Source organism: Aotus nancymaae, unplaced genomic scaffold, assembly GCF_030222135.1.
Source record: "Aotus nancymaae isolate 86718 unplaced genomic scaffold, 86718_ANA_hifiasm-v0.15.2.pri h1tg000063l, whole genome shotgun sequence".
NCBI classification, from domain to species: domain Eukaryota; kingdom Metazoa; phylum Chordata; class Mammalia; order Primates; family Aotidae; genus Aotus; species Aotus nancymaae.
The window spans coordinates 686,578-713,879 of NW_026988477.1; the positions used below are offsets into that span (position 1 = coordinate 686,578).

Below are 27,302 nucleotides of genomic sequence, written 5' to 3' on the forward strand. Positions count from 1 at the left end.
TACTGTGCACGGCCCACCTCTCTGCCCAGGTGACATAATGGGGTGGCCTCCTCACTTGTAACTCACATGATTATGTATGCCCTATCACTAAGCCTGTAGTTGATGACCTCACTTACGACCCTTCCCCCTGCTTGTGCCATAAATATAGATGCTTCTGCGCATTCAGGGCCTTGCCTGTCCCCGCTCATAGGTGGCGTGGCCCCCCGAGTCCAGCTGCTCTTCCCCAGTTCTTCAGTGTCCTGTGTCTTTACTTCTTGGATCTTGCACCTCAGCACAGCATAAGGGACACCCCACAACCCTGTGGGGCCAACAGCCCTACACTGTACCTTGATTTAAATGGGAGTTACATGGGTTAACTATAAAAAGAAAAGAGCGTGATCCACCTGAAAGCTGCATATAAGCCACATGTGCATGGGGTCAGGGCTCACTAACTGGGGACACTCCCTGCAGGACGACTGGACAGGAAGCTAGCTGGCTCTTTCCTTCATGGGTTAGGACCCCACAGGTCAGTCTGTAGGTCTTTATGTTAGCTTCTCTGAAAGGAATCTGCCTATGTCCTGCCATGGTCGCACTGACTTGGAGGAGTGGGAGGAATCTGGGAGTGCTCCCATCTGGAGTGCACATTCACTGTTGGGGAGAAGTCCGGGGGTGCTCCCATCTGGAATGGACACTATTGTGGAGGAGCCTGGGAGTGCTCCCATCTAGAGTGGACGCTCACTGCTGCAGAGGAGCCCGGGAGTGCTCCCGCCTGGAGTGGACGCTCACTGCTGCGGAGGAGCCCGGGAGTGCTCCCGCCTGGAGTGGACGCTCACTGCTGCGGAGGAGCCCGGGAGTGCTCCCGTCTGGAGTGGACGCTCACTGCTGTGGAGGAGCCCGGGAGTGCTCCCGTCTGGAGTGGACGCTCACTGCTGTGGAGGAGCCCGGGAGTGCTCCCGTCTGGAGTGGACGCTCACTGCTGCGGAGGAGCCCGGGAGTGCTCCCGTCTGGAGTGGACGCTCACTGCTGCGGAGGAGCCCGGGAGTGCTCCCGTCTGGAGTGGACGCTCACTGCTGCGGAGGAGCCCGGGAGTGCTCCCGTCTGGAGTGGACGCTCACTGCTGCGGAGGAGCCCGGGAGTGCTCCCGCCTGGAGTGGACGCTCACTGCTGCGGAGGAGCCCGGGAGTGCTCCCGCCTGGAGTGGACGCTCACTGCTGCGGAGGAGCCCGGGAGTGCTCCCGCCTGGAGTGGACGCTCACTGCTGCGGAGGAGCCCGGGAGTGCTCCCGTCTGGAGTGGACGCTCACTGCTGCGGAGGAGCCCGGGAGTGCTCCCGTCTGGAGTGGACGCTCACTGCTGCGGAGGAGCCCGGGAGTGCTCCCGTCTGGAGTGGACGCTCACTGCTGCGGAGGAGCCCGGGAGTGCTCCCGCCTGGAGTGGACGCTCACTGCTGCGGAGGAGCCCGGGAGTGCTCCCGCCTGGAGTGGACGCTCACTGCTGCGGAGGAGCCCGGGAGTGCTCCCGCCTGGAGTGGACGCTCACTGCTGCGGAGGAGCCCGGGAGTGCTCCCGTCTGGAGTGGACGCTCACTGCTGCGGAGGAGCCCGGGAGTGCTCCCGTCTGGAGTGGACGCTCACTGCTGCGGAGGAGCCCGGGAGTGCTCCCGTCTGGAGTGGACGCTCACTGCTGCGGAGGAGCCCGGGAGTGCTCCCGCCTGGAGTGGACGCTCACTGCTGTGGAGGAGCCCGGGAGTGCTCCCGCCTGGAGTGGACGCTCACTGCTGCGGAGGAGCCCGGGAGTGCTCCCGTCTGGAGTGGACGCTCACTGCTGCGGAGGAGCCCGGGAGTGCTCCCGTCTGGAGTGGACGCTCACTGCTGTGGAGGAGCCCGGGAGTGCTCCCGCCTGGAGTGGACGCTCACTGCTGCGGAGGAGCCCGGGAGTGCTCCCGTCTGGAGTGGACGCTCACTGCTGCGGAGGAGCCCGGGAGTGCTCCCATCTGGAGTGGACGCTCACTGTTGGGGAGGAGTCTGGGATGCTCCCTCCTGGGAGTGCTCCCGCCTGGAGTGCAGACTGTTCTTGGGTTCTTAGCCACACCTGCTTGCTTCACCTTCTCCAGAGAATAGTTGGTAGTCTGCTGGCCTGTTGGGGTCAGGAAAGGGGCTTGGGGTTGGCTTGCCCCTCTCACAGTCTCACCTGCATGTTAGCCTCGTGCTGGGTTCTCTGTCTGGGTTCTGCACTTCTAAAGCCAAGTCTCAGCTTTCCTTAGAGGGCTCCACCAGCCGTGACTCTGTCACTTGCTTTCATCAGCTGCTAAAATTTGATATATTTTTTTAATCTATTCTTAGCATTTGCCTTTATCCTGTTGCCCAGGCTGTAGCACAGTGGCACGATCTCGGCTCACTGCAGTCTCCACCTCATGGGTTCAAGTAATTCTCCTGCCTCAGCCTCCCGAGTAGCTGGGATTACAGGTGCATGCCACCACGCCCAGCTAATTTTTTAATATTTTTAGTAGAGATGGGGTTTCACCATGTTGGTCAGGATGGTCTTGATCTCCTGACCTCATGATCCACCCTCCTTGGCCTTCCAAAGTGCTGGGATTACAGGCGTGAGCCACCATGCCTGGTCAGAGGTTTGTATCTTTTTAAGAGAGCAGAGCTAAGCATGTATGTTCCACAAGGGGACAAGGATAAGCATTTACCTTCAACCTGCCTTTCTTTTTTGGTGACAGGGTCTCACTGTCACCCAGGCTGTTGGGGTTGGCAGAAGACTCCTACTAGCCATCCTGTGCTGTGTTTTTTTGTGGTGTGGTGTAGGTCTCTCAGGGAGTAACTTTCTCTATATGAAGGTTTTAAAAGGAATGGAACAAAATTCCAAGTGGAAGAAAAATTGCCGTCTTGGAGCTCGATTAGAATGTGCTAAGAGCTGAGTGTCGTGTTCTCGATGTGTGCGGCCCCACAGCAGGCGTGAGTGTCTGCCAGTTGTGCTTTAAGCCCCAGCGTCAGGAGATTTGACAGCCTCCAGGTTCCTTGCTCGGGTTCTTGTTTATGTGGCCTCGGTGTATTAGAGTTCTCCTGAACAGCAGCAGCAGTGAGCCTTGTCTACACAGGTGAGCTGCTGTTTGATTTAGTATCTGGGGTGATGTGTTAGGCATCTTCATTCTGGCTGTCAAAGAAGAAGGAAATTAAGATTTTATTTTTAACAAAAATAAAATGGGCCAGGTGCCACAACAGAAGGGGCCTGTCCTGCTCGTCGCAGTGAAAAACTCTGGACAAAATGCAGAAAACAATTCTTGGAGGACTCTGAAAATAAAGCTGGTAGATTGTGGATGGGAGTCAAAATGTGGAGCAGCCACCCAAGAGGGTTCTGCTTCCTGCTTTTTTGTTTTCTTCTGTTACCTTATGGGCTTTCATTGATGGTAGCCCAGTTATGGAGCTAAGACCCTGACGAGAATCCTCCAAAAGCACCAGAAGAAGGGCCCCCGAGGGCCAGAGAGAGAGTGTGAATCACAGGGAGGAGAGAGCCGGCGAAGTAGATTCATGGATTCTGTCTGTGGACCTGTACAAGGCTCAAGACAGACCCAGAGCAGCATAACAAACACTTAATTAGATTAAGATTCAAACTTCAAGCTGGGCGCCGTGGCTCACGCCTGTAATCCTAGCACTTTGGGAGGCTGAGGCTGGTCAATCACTCGAGGTCAGGAGTTTGAGACCAGCCTGGCCAACATGGTGAAACCCCATCTCTACTAAAAATACAAAAATTAGCCAGAAATCACTTGAACCCAGGAGGCAGAGGTTGCAGTGAGTTAAAACCATGCCATGGCAGTCCAGCCTGGGCAATAGAGTGAGACTCTATCTTAAAAAAAAAAAAAAAAAAAGGGACAGCAGTCACCAAGAAGATGTAATAATCCGAAGTGTGTGTTCACCTAACAGCAAAATTTCAAGGTCCAGTACATAGTTTCAAAAACGGAAGAGAAATTTACAGAACTGAAGTAGATCCACAGTTATCGTAGGTGACTTCAACACCTTTAGTAATACATAAAACGACTAGAAGATCCGGAGATCAGCAGGGGTGTGGAAGACCTGAGCAGTCACTTTGATCAAACCGACGTTTATTGAACACTCGTACCCAGCAACTGCAGAACACATTCCTTTCACGTGCACGCGGAGCGCTCCCCAAGGTGTGCTGTATTCTGGGCCATGAAGTAAATGTGAACAAAGTAAAAGAAATTAAAATCATATAAATTATGTTCTCTGATTACAATAGAATTAAGTTGGCAATCAATAACTGAAATTAATAAGGAAATCTTCTCAATATTTGGAAATTTAAAATATATACTCCTAAATAATACGTTGGTTAAAGAGAAGTTACAGGAAATCAGAGAATATTTTGAGCTGAATGAAAATGAAAACACAACATATCAAAATTTATAGCTTAAAATGCTCATATTAGAAAATAAAACAAGTCTCAGATCAGTGACCCAAGCTTCTATTTTTTTTTTGAGACTGAGTTTTGCTCTTGTTGCCCAGGCTGGCGTACAATGGCACCATCTCGGCTCACTGCAACCTCCGCCTCCCAGGTTCAAGTGATTGTCCTACCTCAGCCTCCCGAGTAGCTGGATTACAGGTGTGAGCCAGCACACACAGCTAATTTTGTACTTTTAGTAGAGATGGGGTTTCTCCATGTTGCCCAGGCTAGTCTCGAACTCCTGACCTCAGGTGATCCACCTGCCTCTGCCTCCCAAAGTGCTGGGATTACAGGTGTGAGCCATCACACCCGGCCCCAAGCTTCGGTCTTAAGAAGCTAGGACAGGAAGACAAATGAAACTCAGAGCAAGCAGATGGAAGAAACTAAGAAAGAGCAAGAATCAGTGAGATGGGAAATGGAAAACGAGAGAAAATTAATGGAACCCAAAGCTGGCTCTTAGAAAACATCAGTAAAGTAAAAACACCTCTAGCCAGACCAGTGTAGAAGAGAAGACACCGACTACAAATATTAGAAATGAGAGAGTGGACATCTCTACAGACCCTACAGACAAAAAAGGACTAATAAGGAAATATTTGGAACAACTTGATGCTCATGAAATCAATCACACCGATTAAGTTGACAAATTCCTTAAAGGCACAAACTACCAGAGTTCCCTCAGATACAGATTATCTGAATAGCCACATATCTACCAAAGAAATCAAGTTTGTAGCTAAAGTCCTTCCCACCTAGAAGACTCCAGATCTAGGTGGCTTCACTGGCGAATGACATTTAAGGAGAAAGTAAGCTAATTTTACGCAACTTCTCTAGAAAACTAGAAGAGGGACTATGTCCCAGGTTAGTTTTTGAGGCTAGTAATACCCTAATACCTAATCAGACAAAGACATTACAAGAAAGGAAAATTTAAAACCAGTGTTAGTAACATACATATCATCAATAAAAGAGATTTGAGTCCAGCAATATATAAAAAATGATGATCTATAGAAACCCAGTGGGGTTTATTCCAAAAATGCAAAGCTGTTTCCACAGTTGAAAATCAGTTGATGTGATTTTCCGCATTGACAGACTAAAGAAGAAAAGCCATCTGATTATCTTAATAAATGCAGAAAAAGCATTTGGCAAAATTCAGCATCTGTTCATGATAAAAACTCTCAGCAACCAGGAGAAGAGAACTTCCTAAATCATATAAAGGACATCTGTACTAAAACATGAAAGCAAACATCATGCTTTATGGTGAAGGACTGAATATTTTCCCTTGAAGATTGGGGACAAGCCAGAGTGTTTTCTTACCATTCCTGCTCGGCACTGTACTGGAGGTCCTCACCAGGGCGGTAGGGGAAGAGAGAGAAAGAAAAAGCATGCAAATGGGAAGAGAAAAGGTAACAGTCTGGATTCACAAACGTGATTATCTAGCTAGAAAATCCTATGGAATCTATAAGACAGCTACCAGAACTTACGGACGCGTTTATCAACATACAAAAACCCATTCTATTTCTCTATATTAGCGATGAACAATTGGAAATTGAAACCTAAAAATCACAGCATTTGGCCGGGCGCGGTGGCTCACGCCTGTAATCCCAGCACTTTGGGAGGCCGAGGCAGGCAGATCACGAGGTCAAGAGATTGAGACCATCCTGGCCAACATAGTGAAACCCTGTCTCTACAAAAAAAAAAAAAAAAAAAAATACAACAATTAGCTGGGTGTCGTGGTGCGTGCCTGTAATCCCAGCTACTTGGGAGGCCGAGGCGGGCAGATCACGAGGTCAAGAGATTGAGACCATCCTGGCCCACATAGTGAAACCCTGTCTCTACAAAAAAAAAAAAAAAAATACAACAATTAGCTGGGTGTCGTGGTGCGTGCCTGTAGTCCCAGCTACTTGGGAGGCTGAAGCAGGAGCATTGCTTGAACCCGGGAGGCGGAGGTTGCCGTGCGCTGAGATCACGTCATAGCACTCCAGTCTGGCTGACAGAGTGAGACTCTGTCTGAAAAAAAACTAAAAATGAAAAAAAAGCATTTATAATAGCATCCAAAACTGGGAACTTGGGAGTTGCCAGGCCACCCACGCTTCTGATCAGCTGGTTACAAGTTCAAGGATTCCCGTGACCCCTTCAGATTCAATATTCTAAAACAACTCACATACGTACTATGAAGGATGAAAATCAAGATCAGTCAGAAGAGACCAGAGTGAGGTCTGGCCTGGTCCAAACATGAGGCTCCCGTGTCCTTGAGATATGCCATCCTCATGGCACACTGAGGGACGTTTGCCAGAACTCTGACCGTGTGATCCAACTCAATCTCTAGCCTTCCTCCCCTTCCTGCAGGTGGGGGACCGGGCTGACACCCTGGCTCTAGTCATATGCTTGGTCTTCCCAGCATGGCCAGCTCCCTCCTGAAATTTCTTGGGTGGGCCTTGCCACCAGGAGTCACCTGATAGCATAAACCCAAGTGAATTGCACCATGAATAACAAAGACACTTCCAGGAGCTTCTAAGAGTTTGGAGGCTTTCTCGGGGGAACTGAGGACACAGACCAGCTAAATTCCCTATGATGTAACACTGACAGTAGCAAGTGCTGGTGAGGACAGGTATCAGTGGAGACGCCCATTCATTGCTGGTGAGAAGGTAACACAGTGCAGCCGCTGTGGGAGGCAGTTTGGTAGTTTCTCATAAGTGTAAGACTACATCCCACAAATCCCATCCCTAGGTATTTAGCAAAAGCGATGAGAACTGTGTTCGCACAAAAACCGGGAGATACGTGTTGATAGTATCTTTATTTATAAATGCCCGAAACTGGAAACAACGCAGATATCATCCCTTGACTGCTGAATGGATAGAGACGCTGTGAGGCCTCCACGAGGCAGGCTAGCACTCAGGAGTCAAGGCACAGGCCTCTGGCAGACACGCTGCCGTGGGGGAATCTCGAGTGTGTCATCTCACTGAGGGAAGCGTCCACACTCTGTGCCTCCGTTTCTGGGACATTTTGACAAAGCCACAACCATTGGGACAGAAGACAGGTGAGCATTGCCAGGACCCAGTGATGGGAAGAAAGGAAGACCTGGAAGGGCCACCAAGGGGCGTTGGAGGTGGGACTGTTCTGTTTCCGTGGTGGGGTGAAAATACTAGAGCTGTGCACCGAAAAGGGTGAATCCGCCTGCACGCAGGTGACACTGTGATTTAAGAAACAGCCTTTTCTCTCTAGAGCCATCCAATTTCCAGAAGAGCGAAACCACAGCACTCACCGCGGCTTTTGCTGGGCTCTTTGCTGGGCCCTGTAGAGCTCTGCCGGCCGCATGCCTCGGTGAACTGCTCTGGCTCCTCACCTGCGCCCTGTGCAGCCTGGCCAGGGACTCTGGTCAGTGTGCGGTCCCTGCCTAGGCGGTGCCTCAGCTGTGGAGGTGGGCATTTGACAGTGGAGACTCCTGACCCTCTCGGTGGCCTTTTTAGGAAGGTGTTGGTGTCTTGCATGCCCTTTGGCGAGGGCTGTGCAGGACACCGGACGTTGGAGACGGTGGGATGTTGGTGAGCTGGGTCCGTGCGTCTCGGTGGCAGGTGGGAGCTGTCGGAGCTCCACAGTGTCGGTGCTGAGGTCTGGTGAGGTGGCTGCCTGCAGACCTGCCCTCGCCCACTTTCGTCACAAGCCCGTCCTTCGCGGCACATCTCTTGGACGGTCAAAACACGTGTGCAGCTGGTGGCGAAAGCAGCAGTGCGTGCAGCCCAGCCTGGGCAGGAGAATGGAGCCGCATGGCTGCGCAGCAGGCGGGGCCCCTCCGGGGCTTCCAGGAGCCTGAGCAGTCCCTGGGAGGCCTGGCTGGGTCTGCAGAGCAGGGACTGATGGAGCTGTTGTTACAGGGTCACACTGCACCTTACAAAACGGTCTCCGCCCGCGCGGCCATCCCATCCACCATCCTCCGGCTTCCAGCTGCGGCTTTTCAAGGAGTTTTTGAGAAATATCCTGAAACCCTGGTGAGAGTGGTGCAGGTGGGTGACTTTTTCAGACAACTTTTCTATGTGCTGTGGGTCATCCTAGGGCTAGGCCTGGGCACTGGTTTGGGATTTGAGTGGGTTTATCTGCAGTTACTTTCTCGGTTCTGAGCTTTACAGCCATGAGGGTGATTTCAGAGGAACAGAGAAACTGACTTCATTGCAGGACTTACCGCTGGTGATGTGGGATTCTGAGTGGGTTTGGGAAGGACTAAAGTTATATTTTAAAAATTTGTCATATGTATTTTACAATAAAAATGAGTATTCACAACCTCAAAGAGGCCTTAAGGTCCCTCACTGCCTCCCAAGGAGATGTTTACATTTTTATTAAACTTCTCACTTTGGAGTAACTTTAGATCTACAGAAAACTTGCAAAAATAATGCAGTCTTCATATGCCCCTCACCCCACTCCCTATGAGGTGAGCATCTTACATGACCACGGTGAGGTGTCAAGACTGCGGGGCTTTCACCCTGAGAGGGTCCCTGAGGAGGGCTGGGTCTGTGCTGTCCGCTGCGTCTGGGGCGAGGTTCCCAGTGCTCTGCGGTGCTGCTGGGCGGTCCCTGCTCCCCAGGCCGGTGGTCACAGCGCACCGGGCGTGTCTGTTGCAGATCATCATGGTGCGGCTGCAGAGAGTGACCTTTCTGGCTCTGCACAACTACCTCGGTCTGACCACGGAGCTCTTCAACCCTGTAAGTGGAAACAGCAGCTCACAAAGCCCCGTGTTGCTCCGTGCAGCTGGCGTCGGAACAGCCGTTGACCGGCGCTGCAGGCACCCAGTGCCTGGTGGGGCAGTGCCAGCTACAGCTGTGGTCTTCCTAGTTGCTGGTCATCAGGACTTTAGACTTTGGGAGGTGATGATTGGGCTGTGTTTATTTTCCGACCTAAAGCACCTGTCAGTTGATTTGGAGGCTTGATTCTCCTGGTTGTGAGTGGCCACCTGATGCCTCTGAGCTCCCGTTCAGGAGTCTGTGGCGAGGCCTCCTTTGGTCACCTGTGTTGTGTAGGGCACGACAGCCGCACACAGGCTCCTCCCCTCTCTGGTCCTGCAGGCTGCGCAACCAGCCGATGGCCCGGTCGTGTCCTGGGAGGCCGCCCCTCCTCACACCCGTCCCATGGGGTCCCTGTTGCCAGCACTCCCTGTGTGTTGCCCTTGACTGCTCCTCCCTGTCTGAAGTGGGTGGGGCAGAGCTGACCCCGAGCAGTGACCTGTGTGGAGGGCACAGAACATTGTCAAAGGCATGAGGCTGTGAACCCCGGCGCTCCCGCCTTCTGGCAGTGTGGCCCTGAGAGTCACGTGGCCGGGACATGGGACGGTCCCCACCTAGCCGAGCTCTCATGGGAACTGAGACCATGGTTTCGTCCCTAGCTCCCTCCCCACTGCCCAAAACAGTGGCCTAATGTGTGGAGGGCTGTCTTTAGTCACGTGGGAAGTAGGACTCCCAGAAAGAGTCCCCGAGCTTATAAATGCCTAATGCGCATTTGATTTTAATTTGTGCATTTCAGTTGGAAATTTTAATTCTGATGATAGTTTAAGGCTTGTCATCTTCAGTTATTGACGTTAAGGGAGTATCTTTTTCTTTTCTACATTATTTTTTATGTTAACGAAGAGTATTAAGGTTCTGACAACTGGGGCTTATGTTGACTTGGTCGAGAGTTTGAGGCAGAGCCGAGGGTAAAAGCAGGCTGAGCCTTTGCTGCCTTAAATACACCAGCTCTTTTCGTAAACACCTGGATTGCCTGGCCGATGACTGGCCTCTTCCCATTGCCTAAATTCAGCTGAGACTTTGCCTTGAGAGGCTCACACCTGTCAGCCGGGCATGGGATGTTCCTGGCGTGGCCCTGACGATCCTTTTTGTGTCCCAGGAGAGCCAGGCCATCCCTCTCGTGTCTGTAGCCAGCGTGGCTGCCGGGAAGGCCAAGAGGCAGATGTTCAATGGCGAAGATGAGCGGCTTAAAAAGTCACTGCGGCCCCAGGAGTCCTGTGACTCAGGTACTGTCCTGCACCAAGGACGGCAACGTCCAGCCCAGGTCTCCTCACACTCCCCCGGGTCCCCTCACACTCCCCCGGGTCCCCTCACGCTCCCCCGGGTCCCCCTCATGCTCCCACGCGTCTCCTCACGCTCCCCCCGGACTCCTCACGCTCCCCCTGGTCCCCTCACGCTCCCCCAGGTCCCCTCACGCTCCCCCCGGTCCCCTCACGCTCCCCCCGGTCCCCTCACGCTCCCCCAGGTCCCCTCACGCTCCCCCTGGTCCCCTCACGCTCCCCCGGGTCCCCTCATGCTCCCACGCGTCTCCTCACGCTCCCCCCCGGACTCCTCACGCTCCCCCTGGTCCCCTCACGCTCCCCCAGGTCCCCTCACGCTCCCCCCTGGTCCCCTCACGCTCCCCCCCGGTCCCCTCACGCTCCCCCCGGTCCCCTCACGCTCCCCCCCGGTCCCCTCACGCTCCCCCCGGGTCCCCTCACGCTCCCCCGGGTCCCCTCACGCTCCCACGCGTCTCCTCACGCTCCCCCCGGGTCCCCCTCACGCTCCCCCCGGGTCCCCTCACGCTCCCACGCGTCTCCTCACGCTCCCCCCGGGTCTCCTCACGCTCCCCCCGGGTCCCCTCACGCTCCCCCCGGGTCCCCTCACGCTCCCACGCGTCTCCTCACGCTCCCTCCGGGTCCCCTCACGCTCCCACGCGTCTCCTCACGTTCCCCCCGGGTCCCCTCACGCTCCCACGCGTCTCCTCACGCTCCCCCCGGGTCCCCTCACGCTCCCACGCGTCTCCTCACGCTCCCCCCGGGTCCCCTCACGCTCCCCCCGGGTCCCCTCACGCTCCCCCCGGGTCCCCTCACGCTCCCCTCGGGTCCCCTCACGCTCCCCCCGGGTCCCCTCACGCTCCCCCCGGGTCCCCTCACGCTCCCCCCGGGTCCCCTCACGCTCCCCCGGGTCCCCTCACGCTCCCACGCGTCTCCTCACGTTCCCCCCGGGTCCCCTCACGCTCCCCCCCGGGTCCCCTCACGCTCCCCCCGGGTCCCCTCACGCTCCCCCCGGGTCCCCTCACGCTCCCCCCGGGTCCCCTCACGCTCCCCCGGGTCCCCTCACGCTCCCACGCGTCTCCTCACGTTCCCCCCGGGTCCCCTCACGCTCCCCCCGGGTCCCCTCACGCTCCCCCCGGGTCCCCTCACGCTCCCCCCGGGTCCCCTCACGCTCCCCTCGGGTCCCCTCACGCTCCCCCCGGGTCCCCTCACGCTCCCCCCGGGTCCCCTCACGCTCCCCCCGGGTCCCCTCACGCTCCCCCGGGTCCCCTCACGCTCCCACGCGTCTCCTCACGTTCCCCCCGGGTCCCCTCACGCTCCCCCCGGGTCCCCTCACGCTCCCCCCGGGTCCCCTCACGCTCCCCCCGGGTCCCCTCACGCTCCCCTCGGGTCCCCTCACGCTCCCCCCGGGTCCCCTCACGCTCCCCCCGGGTCCCCTCACGCTCCCCCGGGTCCCCTCACGCTCCCACGCGTCTCCTCACGTTCCCCCCGGGTCCCCTCACGCTCCCCCCCGGGTCCCCTCACGCTCCCCCCGGGTCCCCTCACGCTCCCCTCGGGTCCCCTCACGCTCCCCCCGGGTCCCCTCACGCTCCCCCCGGGTCCCCTCACGCTCCCACGCGTCTCCTCACACTCCCCCCGGGTCCCCTCACGCTCCCCCCGGGTCACCTCACGCTCCCACGCGTCTCCTCACGCTCCCCCCGGGTCCCCTCACGCTCCCCCCGGGTCCCCTCACGCTCCCACGCGTCTCCTCACGCTCCCACGCGTCTCCTCACGCTCCCCCCGGGTCCCCTCACGCTCCCCCCGGGTCCCCTCATGCTCCCCCCGGGTCCCCTCACGCTCCCCCAGATGTCCTCACGCTCCCCCCAGATGTCCTCACGCTCCCCCCGGTCCCCTCACGCTCCCCCCAGATGTCCTCACGCTCCCCCCAGATGTCCTCACGCTCCCCCCAGATGTCCTCACGCTCCCCCCGGTCTCCTCACGCTCCCCCCAGATGTCCTCACGCTCCCCCAGGTCCCCTCACGCTCCCCCCCCGTCTCCTCACGCTCCCCCCAGATGTCCTCACACTCCCCCAGGCCTGCTCACGTTCCCCCCGGTCTCCTCACGCTCCCCCCCAGATGTCCTCACGCTCCCCCAGGTCCCCTCACGCTCCCCCCGGTCTCCTCACGCTCCCCCCAGATGTCCTCACGCTCCCCCAGGTCCCCTCACGCTCCCCCCCGTCTCCTCACGCTCCCCCCAGATGTCCTCACACTCCCCCAGGCCTGCTCACGTTCCCCCCGGTCTCCTCACGCTCCCCCCAGATGTCCTCACGCTCCCCCAGATCCCCTCACACTCCCCCCGTCTCCTCACGCTCCCCCCAGATGTCCTCACACTCCCCCAGGCCTGCTCACGCTCCCCCGGGTCTCCTCAAACTCCCCCGGGTCACCTCACGCTCCCCCCGGACTCCTCACGCTCCCCCGGTCTCCTCACGCTCCCCCCGGGTCTCCTCACGCTCCCCCCGGTCCCCTCACGCTCCCCCCAGGTCCCCTCACGCTCCCCCCAGGTCCCCTCACGCTCCCCCCCAGATGTCCTCACGCTCCCCCAGATGTCCTCACGCTCCCCCCGGTCTCCTCACTCTCCCCTCGGTCTCCTCACGCTCCCCCCGGGTCACCTCACGCTCCCCCGGGTCTCCTCACGCTCCCCCGGGTCTCCTCACGCTCCCCCCGGGTCCCCTCACGCTCCCCCCCGGGTCCCCTCACGCTCCCCCCCGTCTCCTCACGCTCCCCCCAGATGTCCTCACGCTCCCCCAGGCCTGCTCACGCTCCCCCGGGTCTCCTCAAACTCCCCCGGGTCACCTCACGCTCCCCCCGGACTCCTCACGCTCCCCCGGTCTCCTCACGCTCCCCCCGGGTCTCCTCACGCTCCCCCCGGTCCCCTCACGCTCCCCCCAGGTCCCCTCACGCTCCCCCCAGATGTCCTCACGCTCCCCCAGATGTCCTCACGCTCCCCCCGGTCTCCTCACTCTCCCCTCGGTCTCCTCACGCTCCCCCCGGGTCCCCTCACGCTCCCCCCGGGTCCCCTCACGCTCCCCCCGGTCTCCTCACGCTCCCCCAGGTCCCCTCACGCTCCCCCCGGTCTCCTCACGCTCCCCCCAGATGTCCTCACGCTCCCCCAGGTCCCCTCACACTCCCCCCCGTCTCCTCACGCTCCCCCCAGATGTCCTCACATTCCCCCAGGCCTGCTCACGTTCCCCCCCGGTCTCCTCACGCTCCCCCCAGATGTCCTCACGCTCCCCCAGATCCCCTCACACTCCCCCCGGTCTCCTCACGCTCCCCCCAGATGTCCTCACGCTCCCCCAGATCCCCTCACACTCCCCCCGGTCTCCTCACGCTCCCCCCTGATGTCCTCACACTCCCGCAGGCCTGCTTACGCTCCCCTAGGTCCCCTCACACTCCCGCAGGCCTGCTCACACTTGTCTCCTCACATGTGGTCCCCTCGCCCTTCATTCTGAGGTTGTTGCTCTCAGTGCTTCCTGGGCAGTGCACCTGGTGGGGAGCAGCCCCTGGGAGCTTGAGGGCTGCATGGGTGGGGGATTGGGGGAAGCTGTCATGAGTCACCTGGACGACCTGTGAGGCGGAGCTCACAGCCACCCTACAGAGGGGTGTGCATTTGGTTTTTATAGCCTATCGTGTTCCCAAAAGAGTGAAGTGACTCACAAAGTGTGTGCAGTTAACCGAGGCCCTGCCAGTGACGGTGGGGGTGACATGGAACGGAACGGAGTGACCACTTCGCTCACGTGCGCTCGGGAGACCACCTTGAAACTCAGCTCTGGCTGATCTGCTTTTTCCCATAACCGCATTCATTGTGATGATGATTTTAGAGACAGCGTCTCACTGTCGCCCAGGCTGGAGTGCGTGTCGTGTCGTGATCTCGGCTCACTGCAACCCCCACCTCCCTGGCTCAAGCGATTCTCCCACCTCAGCCTCCTGGGTAGCTGGGACCACAGGCACGCGCCTCCTGGCCCAGCTAATTTATTTTTATTTTTAATTTTTTGTGAAGATGGGGTCTTGCTGCGTGGTCCAGGCTGGTCTCAAACTCCTGGTCTCAAGTGCTCCTCCCACCTTGGCCTCCCAAATTGTTGGGATTACAGGTGTGAGCCACCGTGCCTGGCCTAAAACTGTATTTTAGAATATGTGTCATTGATTACTTCTGCCTGAATGGCATTTCTTTCACTGGATTAGCTCTGTGTTCCGTGATGGGGCAGCAGCTGTCCTGGGTGGGATCTTGGCAGAGACCAGGGCTGGGGAGGTCTCATGGCCTTTGTAGATGAGGAGTGTCCAGGCAGGGCAGCCTCCTTCAGCCCGAGTGGGCGGCAAGGCCAGGCTCCTTCCAGGAGTTTGTTTTAGATTTGTTGCACCTGAGGGCAGAGGCAGCTGTGCATGGTCCATCCCAGGTGAGCCCAGACAGCCGTGTCCACCAAGGGGACGCCCTGAGACAGGGCTGGCTGGCCGCCCTACATGAATGGGATTTGGTTCAAGGCACTGGCTCGCAGCTGGGCAATCAGGACAGCAAGGCCTTGGATTGGGGCGGGGGCATGGGAGGGCCGTGGGGATTGGCCTAGGGATGGGGGAAGGGGAATTGGGGTAGGGGAAGGGGTGAAGGGAGGGGGGATTAGGGTAGGAAGGGGCAAGGGATACTCAGAGGCTGGCACTCCCTTGCACTCACCTGCGGTCCCTGCAGATGCAGACGGCCAGGTGGCCGGAGGGCTGGTCCTGAGGGCTGGTCCAGAACGTGTGCAGGTGTGCAGGGTACTGTGGGTACACCAGCTGCGGCTGTTTTGGGGTCCCTGCTCCCAGCGTGGCCCTGACACTCGGGAGTGCAACAGACCAAGGTTGCTCACCGCTGCGTCCCCCAGCAGATCATGGGGGCGGCCGCTCAGCAGCTGCCGGACCTCTGCTGAAGAGGAGCCACTCCGTCCCCCCGCCTTCCGTCCACAAAGAGATCCTGGACGAGCTGGAGAAGCCTGGGGCAGGAGACCCTGACACTTCAGCCCCACAAGGTAAGTGACCCCCACCACTGCTCAGCCAGTGTGGCCAACAGGCCCTCGGCATTTGAGACTCAGGCTGAGCTGCACCGATGCCCAGCGTCGCTGCGGAGGCGGGACCCCTCCACTAGGTTTGGTTTTACAGATGGACAAGAGCCTTATGTGCCCCGAGGGGCCTGTGCCTGCCCCCTGGCTCTAGGGTCGAGGCTTGGCAGCCATCCTGCTGCCCAGAACACCCTGGTGTGCTCCCTTGCGTCTGTGCCCTTTCTCATCCCACCACCGCCAGGGCTGGGCTGGTGCCACCAGACGCCCTGCAGAGGCACGTGCTGGGCACTTCCCGCACAGCCCCTCCCCTGCCTTGCACACTGGGTCTCCAGCAAGCCTGCCTTTCCTCAGCCCTGTTGACCCGTGCCTCCCCGCAGGGGCCTTTGCTGTAACTGATGTGTAGCAAAATCCCAGCACCCAGTGTCCCGCCCGCAGCCTGGCTGCTGGGCTGGGGGCATTTGCAGGGCAACCGTCCCAAGTCCATCCTGCCCAGCAGTGCTGCCGTGCGCCTGCCGCAGACCTGCCCACTCCGCCGTCCGTCATCCGCGGGTCACTGGCAAGCTCATGGGCTCCGGCTATCTTCGGCTCTGTCTGGGCCGCCCTGTTAGAACTGCCCGGTCCTGCTCTCGGCCCGCCTTCCGCAGGGCTCCGGAGTTGCTCCGGTTGATTTGTGTTCCTTCCGCGTGTGCTGCAGGTAGAGCCCCTCTTCAGTTTCAGCCGTGGGCAGCTGTCCTCTCCCTTATCCGCGGGTGGAAATGCAGCCCCAGGACCTTCATGGGACAGGGCCCTGATGCTGCTTCACGGAAACCAGCCCTTTGGCACCTGTGATTCGTGTTTTGGGTCTTATTTACTCTTTCCTTATTCCTGAGTCATAAATATATTTTCCAAAGACAGTTTTCCCTTAGCTTTTAGTTTTGCCTTCCACATAGAGGTCTTTCATTTTTATGTGGTTTATACTGCAAGGATGAGGGAAGAAATTCATCTTTTTCTTACTCTTTATGGTGATAATTTGCCCAACACCATTAACAAAACAATCTGTCATCTCTCTCTTGCTTTTTTTGTGCCATCAGGTATCAGGTATCTGAATCCACATGGATTTTGTTGTTTAAGTAACAACTCCCCCCACTTCAGGCAGGCACACTGCGGCCTCAACCTTCTGGGCTCGAGTGGCCCTTCCACCTCAGCCTCTCGAGTCTATGGGACTCCAGGTACACCACTGCACCTGGCTACACTTATGTATATATATTTTGTATTTTCTTTCTTTTTTGTTTCTTGTAGAGGTGGTATCTTGCCTTGTTACCCAGGCTGATTTTGAACTCCTGGGCTCACAGGATCCTCCTGCCTCGGCCTCCCAACGCGCTGGGATGACTTTAGCCACCATGCCTGGTCCAGTTGTTTATTAACTAGCGATGGTTGTGTAACGTGCATACAGAACGCACACTGTAAGTGGACAGTTTGATGACTCCATAAACTGAACTCACTTGTGAGCCAGATAAAGAAACATAAAGAAATCAGGCCAGGCATGGTGGCTCACGCCTGTAATCCCAACACTTTGGGAGACTGAGGCGGGCGGATCATGAGGTCAGGAGTTCAAGACCAACCTGACCAACATGGTGAAACCCCCGTCTCTACTGAAAATACAAAAATTAGCCCAGCTTGGTGCACCTGTACTCGCAGCTACTCGGGAGGCTGAGGCAGGAGAATCACTTGAACCCGGGAGGCAGAGGTTGCAGTGAGCTGAGATCACACCACTGCACTCCAGCCTGGGCGGCAAGAGTGAAACTCCATCTCCAAAAAAAAAAAAAAAGAAAAAGAAAAGGGTGTATCTTGACCTCTACTCATTTTCTACAAAAAAATAAATTCTAGATGGATAATATGAAAGGTAAAACGTTAAATCTTACAGACAGGTTTCTTAAACAAGACAAAATGTATTAACCACAAAATAAAATAATTGATAAATCGGATCCTATTAAGTTTTAAAATTTCTATTCATCAAAAGATACAACTAAGATAGTGAAAAGTGAATAGAAAATAGTTTTACTATACATACCAGACAAAGGACTCAGAGAGAATATCTAAGAGTTCCTGCTAATAAGAAGAAAATGGAAGGCAAGAGGAAAATGGTCCCAAGACAGTAAAGGCTGTCCGAGCGGAGATGGAAGGCACTCACCGCAGGGTTCACCCTTTTCTGAATGGCTGTCTAGCTGACCCACTGCTTTCTCTCTCCCCTTCCTCCCTCCCTCCGTCCCTTCCTTCTCTGTCTTTTTGTCTTTCTTTTTTCCTGTCTCTCTCTCTTTTTCTTTCTTTCTTTCATCTTGCTCCAGCCCAGTCTGTGGTACAGTGGTGAGATCACAACTCTGTAGCCTTGAACTCCTGGGCTCGGGTGGTCCTCTTGCCTCAGCCCCGTGAGTAGCTGGGCCTACAGCTGCGGCCCCCACCCCTGGCTAGTTTTTACATGTTTGTAGATAGAGATGTCCCGCTGTGTTTCCCAGGCTGGTCGTGCATTCCTGGCCTCAAGTGCTCCTTCCACCTAGGCGTCTCAGAGGAGTGCTGAGATTACAGGCATGAGCCGCTGGGCCTGGTCCTCACCGTTTTTCTTTAAGAGATGCAGTCTCTCACCGTGTGACCCAGGTTGGCCTCAAACTCCTGCCTCAGCCTCCCGAGCAGCGAGGTCCACAGGTGCATACCACCGTACCTGGACCCTGTATTTTATATCTTGTTTCTTAATTTAGTGTTATTTTTTGGGACAGGGTCTTGCTCTGCTGCCCAGGCTGGAGTTTACTGACACAGTTGTGGCTCACTGCAGTCCTGCCCTCCCGGGCTCAAGCGTTTCTCTCACGTCAGCGTCTCTAGTAGCTGGGACTACAGGCGTGCGCCACCATGCCTGGCTGATTTTTAAATATTTTTTGTAGAGATGTGGCCTGGCTTTGTTGCCCTGGCTGGTGTTGGATGCCTGGCTCTAGTGACCCTCCCACCTTGGCCTCCCGAAGTACTGGGATTCCAGGAGTGAGAAATTCTATTTTTTAGTTACGTGCTTTGTTGATGTACAAAGCGTGGTCACTGCACCCCGGTGTGCACCTGTGCAGCCGCGGCCTGGTGAAGGGGCTGCGTCCTCTTGCCCACCCCAGAGGGTCAGCCCCAGAGGAAGCTCTGGTGACCTTTGTTGCCATAGATTGGTTTCCGGTTCGGATTTTTTTTTAAAACTGGCAGGACTTGACGGGGGCGTGAGTAACACACAGCACCGCGCACCGAGCCGAAGGGGGCAGCTTTGCGAAACTCGACCAGCACAGCTCAGCGTAAGCCTGGGGGCCTCCTGGCTCTCCGTGTGCAGCTTCCCAGGGAGGGGCACGTGGCTCTGGTCCTGGGCCTGGTCCCTTCCTCCAGGGCCGTGTGGCAGCGGCGTCTGAGTGGCTTGTGTCCACTGTTGGTGTCTGCGCGTACCTCTGTATCCCTCTGAGAAATGGGTGTTGTGAATGCCACAGTTTAGCTGGGAAAACCGCAGTGCAGACGAGTCACTCGGACGCATGGCTGCGCACGCAGGGCTGGACCGCGGCTGGACGTCTGCGCCTGTAGTGCAAAGCTCGCGCCCTTCCTCAGAATCCACAGCAGCTGCCTGGGTGCGCTGGGCGTGTGGTGGTGTGTGACGCTGAGGGCGCGCACTGCTTCACCCTGCTGAGCCCACGCTGCCCAAAAGCAGCAACAGGAGCTCTTTGGAGGGAGCGCCTCAAGCCCTGCCTCCGAGATGGGGCTGGGACTGCAAAGAGCGAAGCCCCGAGCACCAGCGTGACGGCCCAGGGCATCTGTCGGGGAGCTCACCAACCGAGGCGGCACCCCGAGAGGGACAGCGAGAGAAAGGGGGTCTAACGTCTGCAGCCAGCAGTCAGGGTGTGGCATTCACCGGAAGGTTTGAGGAATTTGGCTTAGGGCCAGGGCTGGTTTCTTTCCGTGTTTTACGCACTGAGCAGGCTACGTTTATCAATGCCCAGAAATGCTGACGGTGTCGTGTGGGTTTAAGCTGCTGAGAAAACCTGTAGCTGCTGAGTCACTGAGCCATCGAGGCGGACGCAGAAAGAAAGCAGGGGCGGGGTCTCAGGGCCCGACGCCCTCGAGGGACTTGAGTCTGACCTGGGGGGGCCTGTGTGGTTAGACAGCAGGGTGTGGTTAGACTGCAGGGCGTGCTCAGCCCGCCCCACGGTGTTTGTGCCTATGGCCCAGCAAGCCGTGTCCTCAGTCTCCCCTCTGCCTGTAGGAGGCCCAGCCAGTTTCACTTCAGATCTGGGGATGGCATGTGACCGTGCCAGGGTCTTCCTGCACGTGGACGAGCACCCTGGGAGCTCCGTGGTCAGCAAGGTAGGCCCTTGCTGTCATTTCTCACCTTCCCCTTGGGTCTCTGCCCTCTCCATGGCTCGCTGAAGCATTGGGGGCACCATGGCTCTGGCGTCACGTAGCACCTGCAGCCTCAGGAGGCTCAGCCGGCCGTCCGCGCTGTGTGACCCAGACCTGCCCGCACCCTTGTGCACTCTTCCCCACCACGTCCCTTCTCATTGCTGGTATCTCTGTTCTTCTCAAGGCCAAGAAAAACGTGATGGGTGCAGAGATGCCCCCCACGGTCTCCCACCACTCAGAGAGTCACGCGGATGAGACCCTCGCCAGCAGAAAGTCGGACGCCATCTTCAGAGCTGCCAAGAAGGACCTGCTCACCCTGATGAAGCTGGATGTGAGGGCCCGCAGCCTCCTCTCCGCCTCTGTCGGGCAGCGGGCCTGGGTGTCGAGGACGGTGGCGGCACAGGGGCGCTGTGCGTTGGAGCACAGGCTTAGTTGGGGTCCTCCTTTAGAAAGCTCACAGCTTGAGATCACCTTATGTTCAAACTCAAAGCAAAGGCTTTCTGGGCCATCTGGGTGTCCCAGAGCTGGAATTCAGAATTCTCATCTGTATTTATATTTAATACAGCAGTCACAGTGTCAGATTTTTATAGTATGACATGTTCTTTCTTTCTTTTTTTTTTTTTTGAGACAAGAGTCTCACTCTGTCGCCCAGGCTGGAGTGCAGTGGAGCGATCTCAGCTCACTGCGACCTCTGCCTCCTGGGTTCAAGCGATTCTTTTGCCTCGGCCTCCCGAGTAGCTGGGATTATAGGCGCATGCCACCACATCTGGGTAAATTTTTGTATTTTTAGGAGAGACAGGGTTTCACCGTGTTGGTCAGGCTGGTCTCAAACTCCTGACCATGTGATCTGCCCACCTCGGCCTCCCAAAGTGCTGGGATTACAGATGTGAGCCACCGTGCCCGGCCGATTGGACGCTTTAAATAGGTAAAAACGTGGCCGTGATAGTGTTGTGAGCTCCCATGCCCCGGTCACCCACTTCGATAATCACCAACATGGCTAATTTTACAGCTTCACTCCTAGTCCCTCCCCCGGTTATTTTCTGTCAGAAAAATCTCAAACACGATGTAAGTTCACATCATTCCTCTCTAACGGTTAAGGACCCCGTTTAGAGACGTAACCACAGCGTCGTCCTGCAAGTGAAATGTTAAAAAGCTTTGACTGCTCGCCCACCCAGCGTGTTCTTGGGCCCCTGACTGTGTTGTGAGTGGTTCTCGGTGGTTTCTTGTCGTATAGATCAGCATCTGAGCTGCAGTTGGCTTCTCTATCTCGTAAATCTCCTCTTCTGGCTCACGGCTGCAATCCCAGCATTTTGGGAAGCTGAGGCAGGTGGATCACCTGAGGTCAGGAGTTCAAGAGCAGCCTGGCCAACATGGTGAGACCCCTCTCTACTAAAAATACAAAAAATTAGCTGGGTGTGGTGGGGCGCACCTGTAGTTCCAGCTACTTGGGAGGCTGAGGTAGGAGAATCGCTTGAATCCGGGAGGCGGAGGTTACAGTGAGCCAAGATGGGCCACTGCACTCCAGCCTGGGCGACAAGAGTAAAACTCCATCCCAAAGGAAAAAAAAAGTCTCCTTCTTTCTGTCTTTTTTTATTTTGAGACAGGGTTTCACTCTGTTGTCCAGCCTGGAATGTAGTGGTGCCATCTTGGTTCACTGCAACCTCCGCCTCCTGGGCTCAAGTGATCTTCCCACCTCCGCCTCCCAAGTAGCTGGGACCACAGACCCACCAGCACGCTGGCTAATGTTTGTGTTTTTAGTAGAGATGGGATTGCCCCATGTTGCCCAGGCTGGTCTCAAACTCCTGACCTCAAGTGATCTGCCCACCTCAGCCTCCCAAACTGCTGGGATTACAGGCATGAGCCACCGTGCCTGGCCAATCTTCTCTCTTTTTAAACAACTTTTTATTGTGGGAAAATGCAAATATATTTAGAGTAGGTGGAATAATATAGTGAAAGCGAGTACCTAGCATCTCTCACAGTAATGATCGCGGCCCCGCACCCGTTGTTTCTCTGCACCCCTTCCACACCCCCACGCCCCCCGCTTGAAGCAAACCTCACCCTCATAGCACATCACTGGTGAATAGTTCAGTATTTAGCTCTAACCACAATAGTGTTATCATTTCTGAATACTTAACGGTAACCCTTAAACGGCCAAATGGCTTCAGCCATGCGGCCAGTGCCCCCGTCCTGCTGTCTCGTCCGTGTCATGGTCACTGTGTGGTCCACACTGTGGCTGACCCCCTCGTCCCCCAGCCTCCTGTGTCCCCCGTGTCCCCCGCGTCTTCTCCATCTCTCAAGGGTTCTAACTTTTCTTCAAGCAGCTGCTTTCATCAGGGAGGCCGCTTTCTCCTCCTGCAGCGGCTCCCCAGGCTCCTCAGGCTGACAGTGTGCCCTGGGGCGGTACAGCCTCTCTGTTAGTGGCTCTTCTCTGCCTGAGAGCTGGATACGTGGCTACTCACATCCTCATCCTCCTTCTCCTCTTTCTCCCTTCTGTTTGACAAACCTCACGGAGACGTGTGGTGTCATTTCTTTCTTTTGGGGGAAACTGGCTTCACTCCCTTCACTGTCAGGGTTTGGGAAGTTTAATGATTTGCTTTTCTATCGTCTTCCAAAGGTGATCGGTGGGTTTTCTTATTCTTATTTCATTATCACTGTAGACTGGGGGTTTACACCTCTGATGTTTTCAAATCTTTGTGGGTGTTCTGTCCACATTCCCTTATCCGTGGCTTGCACCGAGGCCTCTCCTCAGGCGCTCCCGGGTCACCTCTGGGAGCTCCCAGACTCCAGGCTCCTCGTGCCCTGGAGGGTGTCGTTCTGTGGGTGGTGTGGAGACGGCGTCCCACTGCTAGCTATGCCAGTACCGCTTAGAGAGAAATCACCCTTTCTCCCTGAAACGACATCCTCTCTCTCTTACGTAAATTCACCACATTGTGAGTGTGAGTTTCTGCATCTTCCGCTCCGCTCCACTGACCTTGATGTCCGTCTCTGTGCGGATGCCGCGGTTTGGCGTTGGTGGCTCTGCAGGTGCCCGGTGTCCGTCAGGCCCCTGTCGGAGGACGGTCCTCGGAGGAAGGCCTTCACGGCCTCCGGCCTCGCCGCTTGTTGTCTCTGAACGGCCCCGCACGGCCTCTGTTCTCCAGACCATCATTTACATTCTTCTCTCCCGTGGGTTCCCTTCCCTGAAGTCTGCTCTGTTTTCAGGACCCATCCCTGTTGGATGGCCGGGTGGCGCTTCTCCATGTTCCTGCAGGCACAGTGGTGTCAAGGCAGGGAGACCAGGTGAGCGGGGGTCCGGGTGGAGCACCAGAGGAGGGCCTGGGCTGGATGGCAGTGACTGGAGACCTCCTGGCGCCGGGATGCTGCCCCTCTGGGCACCATGGCAGAGCCCCTGCCCTCGGGCAGCCCCTAGCCCTGAGAGCTCAGTGTCCTCCTTTGTTCCTGCTGCACTGGCCCATTCTGCTCGCACCCGAGAGTGGGTTGGGCAAGCAGATTTGGGAAGAGGTCATGAGAGGTCATGGTGGATACAGATCAGTTCAGGTGGCCTCAGGGTGGTTTCATGAGCACATCTGCAGACATAAAACCAAAATGTGTGATGTGTGCAGGGTGGCCCAGCGTAGGGAGGGGCCAGGAGTCCACCCCTTGGAGGCCAGGCCCCAGGCGAGGTGCGCGGGAATGCTGGGCTGACGCGTATTTGCATGGGACAGTCAGCATGTGGGTGCCAGGAGAGAAGCTGTGCAGACCCGAGGCCCAGCTCGCTGCACGGAGCTCTCGAGAAAGCAGATTGTCCATGAATGACTGCTGTCGGTAACGAAACTGTAGACACTGCCGAAACGTTTCCAGTGAAGTCTGTGCCCACAGCTGGCCAGGTTGGCGGAGGGTCTCCCTGCCGAGCCTGGTGGCATTGTCCCCATGCTAGGCCCAGCGTCTCTCCCGGGCCCCGTCCTGCCCGCGGCTGCTGGCGGCACCCCTGAGCCCTGTGGTGTTCTCAGGACGCCAGCATCCTGTTCGTGGTCTCGGGGCTGCTGCATGTGTACCAGCGGAAGATCGGGAGCCAGGAGGACACCTGCCTGTTCCTCACGCGCCCCGGGGAGATGGTGGGCCAGTTGGCAGTGCTCACGGGGGAGCCCCTCATCTTCACCATCAAGGCCAACAGGGACTGCGGCTTCCTGTCCATCTCCAAGGCCCATTTCTATGAGTGAGTACCATGGGCCAGGACCTTGGCGTGGGCCCCAGCCCCACCTGCCCTGAGACCCCTCCCCGAGAGGCCACCCTCTTCCTGGAGCCCTCACCCTCCTCCCTGTGGCTCGGGCCGCCCACCCCCCACTGTCTTTGTCCCCAGCACCCAAGTAGGCCCAGGTCTGTGCCCTCTGCTCGTGGGGTCAGTTGGCCAACGCCCTCTGCCCGCAGCGATCTGCTTCAGGCGGCCATCTCTGTGGTCTGCTCCCAGCCACGTCCATGTACCACCGGTCAGTTCTGGGGCTGGCCAGTGTGGCTCAGCAGGGCCCACGTTGGGGCGGGGCCAGGCGTGAGGGGCCGTGAGCCGCTCCACCCCTGCAGCCCGTGCTGACGTGTCGCTGGTGATGTGGAGGTAGAAGGGAGGCCGTGGGTGAGGGTGCAGCCCTGGCTCCGGGAGGAGCCCCACAGACAAGTGTCCCCGCTTGGGGCAGAATGTTCCCGTGTCGCTTTCTGGGCGCTGGGCTGGAAGACATCTGTCTGCCAGACCCCAGCCATAGGTTTCAGATTCGGCCCCTCCGGGCCCAGAGCTGCCCTCGGCCTGCTTGTGGGCTGCCCGGCAGAGCCAGCGTGTCTTCGCACCCACGGTGCTGGCGTTCTGCTCTGTCAGGTCCAGAGTCTCCATGGAGCCTCGGGTTCCGTTTCACCCCGGCTCTTGCCTCTGGCGGCTCGAGGCGTTCTGTGTGTGTTTCTGGAAGGCCTCCACACCCCTGTAGGCCAGATGTCCGCTGTGGTCTCAGAGCTCTTCTGCCTGAGTGGTCGGGCAGCAGAGGTCAGGAGCCTAAAGGTCAGCGAAAGCACAGCAGTTGAAGAAATGGGGTTGGCCGAGCACAGCGGTTCACGCCTGTAATCCAGCAGACGGCACTGCGCCGAGCTCGGCTTCAGCCTGGGACCCCCAGCAGGGGCAGTGGGCAGGGGTGGGGGGCAGCGGGGCCCTGGCAGAGTTGGGAAGGGCTTTCTGCATGGCCTCTGTCTTCCAGGCCTGGCGTGAGTGGCTCCAGCTGGGTCCTGATGCTCGGTGCCCTGACACCGCAGCGTGGGTGTGCCAGGAGGGGGCTCTCTGAGGTCTCCAACAGCTGCTGGTCACTGGGCATGTGGCGGGCAGGGCTGTGCTATGGGGCAGGCAGCGGACCGGCACGTGCCCTGTCTCAGCTCCCACCATAGTCTCTGCGCCCTCAGTGTGGGGTGGGGGTTGAAGGTCCCACCCACTCCCGAGCACTGTGGCCCCGGGTGAAGGGTGTGACTCCAGGCCGCCCGGCAGAATCATGCGGAAGCAGCCTACAGTCGTCCTGGGCGTGGCGCACACGGTGGTGAAGAGGATGTCGTCCTTCGTGCGGCAAATCGACTTTGCCCTGGACTGGGTGGAGGTGGAGGCTGGGCGAGCAATATACAGGTGAGCCTGTGGGTGCCGTGCACTCGGCGTCTGTGCTGCCCTGGCGTGTGGGAGCCAGGGATGGGCAAAGCGTGGTTACCGTGGAAGCCACACACGGAAGATTACATTCCCCCAGCCCCACCCCAGGTTAGCTTGGAAACATGCCTCGTGGGCTCCTGGATTTCGTGGTGCTAAGACACAGCACGTGCTCCACGGGTATCTCTCCGTGTCAGTATGTTCAAGTCCACATCATCCCTTTAAAAGGGCCCCACTAGTCAGGTGCGGTGGCTCATGCATGTAATTCCAGCACTTTAGGAGGCCAAGGCGGGCGGATCATGAACTTAGGAGTTCAAGACCAGCCTCACCAACATGGGTGAAACCCCGTCTCTGCTAAAAATACAAAAATTAGCTGGGCATGGTGGCACATGCATGCAATCCCAGCTACTCGGGAGGCTGAGGCAGGAGAATGGCTTGAACCTGAGAGGCAGAGGTTGCAGTGAGCTGAGATCATGCCACTGCACTCCAGCCTGGGTGACAGAGCGAGACTCCATCTCAAAAAATAATAATTAAAACCAAGGAAATTTTAGAATATTTATTCATTTAAAACAGCCCATGCATGTTAACATAAATATTTTAACAAATACATTTTCCAAACCAAAAATTAGTGAGAAGTCTGCGTTTTCTCTTTCTCTGTTCTGAGGTCTGGCTGGTGTTGGGAAGCTGGGTGTGGGAGCCGAGGTTGGGCGGCCCAGGGCTGCAGGGCCTCTGTGTCTCCCGCAGGCAGGGGGACAGGTCCGACTGCACCTACATCGTGCTCAGCGGCCGGCTGCGCTCTGTGATCCGGAAGGACGACGGGAAGAAGCGCCTGGCCGGGGAGTACGGCCGAGGAGACCTCGTCGGTGTGGTGAGTGCTGGGCCCGCTCCCGCCTCCCTGCCCTCTGCACCTCTCCCGGGACATCCTGGGTTCTGGCCTGGATGTGGCCTGGCCGGTTCCTCAGGAGTGAGCCCTGGGAGTAGGTGGCAAGAGCAGTGCCCGGGACTGCTTCTCAGTGAGCTCCAGGCGCTGCCTCTACTGGGGCTCCCAGGTGCCTGTCCTGGTGTCACAGGCACACTGCCCTGGGTGCATCCGGGTGTCTCTTGAGGGCTGGCAGCAGCAGGAGCTGCCCCTGGTGGGGGCTCCACTGGAGCAGTTGCAGCCAGGCTGGGCCTCCTGGGGCCTCCCGCACAGCAGGCCCCGCGTCCCGAGCGAGCGGCAGCTGCCCAGCTCCAAGGTGCCGCAGCCTGGGCGTCTGCCGATTTGTGTTAACGTGTTTTTTTCTGAGATGGAGTCCTGCTCTGTTGCCCAGGCTGGAGTGCAGTGGCGTGGTCTTGGCTCACTGGGACCTCTGCCTCCCGGGTTCAGGTGATTCTCCTGCCTCAGCCTCCCAAGTAGCTGGGATTGCATACATGTGCCACTATGCTGGGCTAATTTTGTATTTTTAGTAGAGATGGGGTCTCACCATGTTGGCCAGGCTGGTCTCGAACTCCTGACCTCGAGTGATCCGCCTGCCTCGGCCTCCCAAAGTGCTGGGATTACAGGCGTGAACCACCGTGCCTGGCCTGTGTTAAGTTTTAAACCAGTGTGTGGGAGGCCCAGGCGCCCCCTTCTGGGGGCGGCATGGTCTTTGGGCAGCCTCTCTGAGGTTGGAGGTGCCTAATGTGCTCCGTTTTTTGCCCGGGGCAGTGGGAACTCTGTGCCAGTGTGCTCTGGCATCATCTTGCCTCAGCTCTGCCAGCACCAAAGGTCTTC

The 27,302-nt window shown here is 57.3% G+C and overlaps 1 protein-coding gene across 4 annotated transcripts in view; it reads left to right on the plus strand.

The window, feature by feature from the left end:
• PNPLA7 (patatin like phospholipase domain containing 7) overlaps window positions 1-27,302 on the plus strand; it is a 78,080-nt gene that overhangs the window by 17,459 nt on the left and 33,319 nt on the right. For 3 of the 4 annotated variants that reach the window (XM_064366042.1, XM_012445203.3, XM_012445201.3), the window contains exons 9-18: window positions 8,305-8,433; window positions 9,046-9,126; window positions 10,301-10,427; window positions 15,349-15,492; window positions 19,772-19,872; window positions 20,093-20,239; window positions 23,110-23,187; window positions 23,898-24,103; window positions 25,403-25,534; window positions 26,294-26,417. In XM_064366042.1, coding sequence (XP_064222112.1) covers window positions 8,305-8,433; window positions 9,046-9,126; window positions 10,301-10,427; window positions 15,349-15,492; window positions 19,772-19,872; window positions 20,093-20,239; window positions 23,110-23,187; window positions 23,898-24,103; window positions 25,403-25,534; window positions 26,294-26,417 — 1,269 coding nt within the window. The remainder of the gene's footprint in view (window positions 1-8,304; window positions 8,434-9,045; window positions 9,127-10,300; window positions 10,428-15,348; window positions 15,493-19,771; window positions 19,873-20,092; window positions 20,240-23,109; window positions 23,188-23,897; window positions 24,104-25,402; window positions 25,535-26,293; window positions 26,418-27,302) is intronic. The other variant, XM_012445202.2, reaches the window with a different exon arrangement.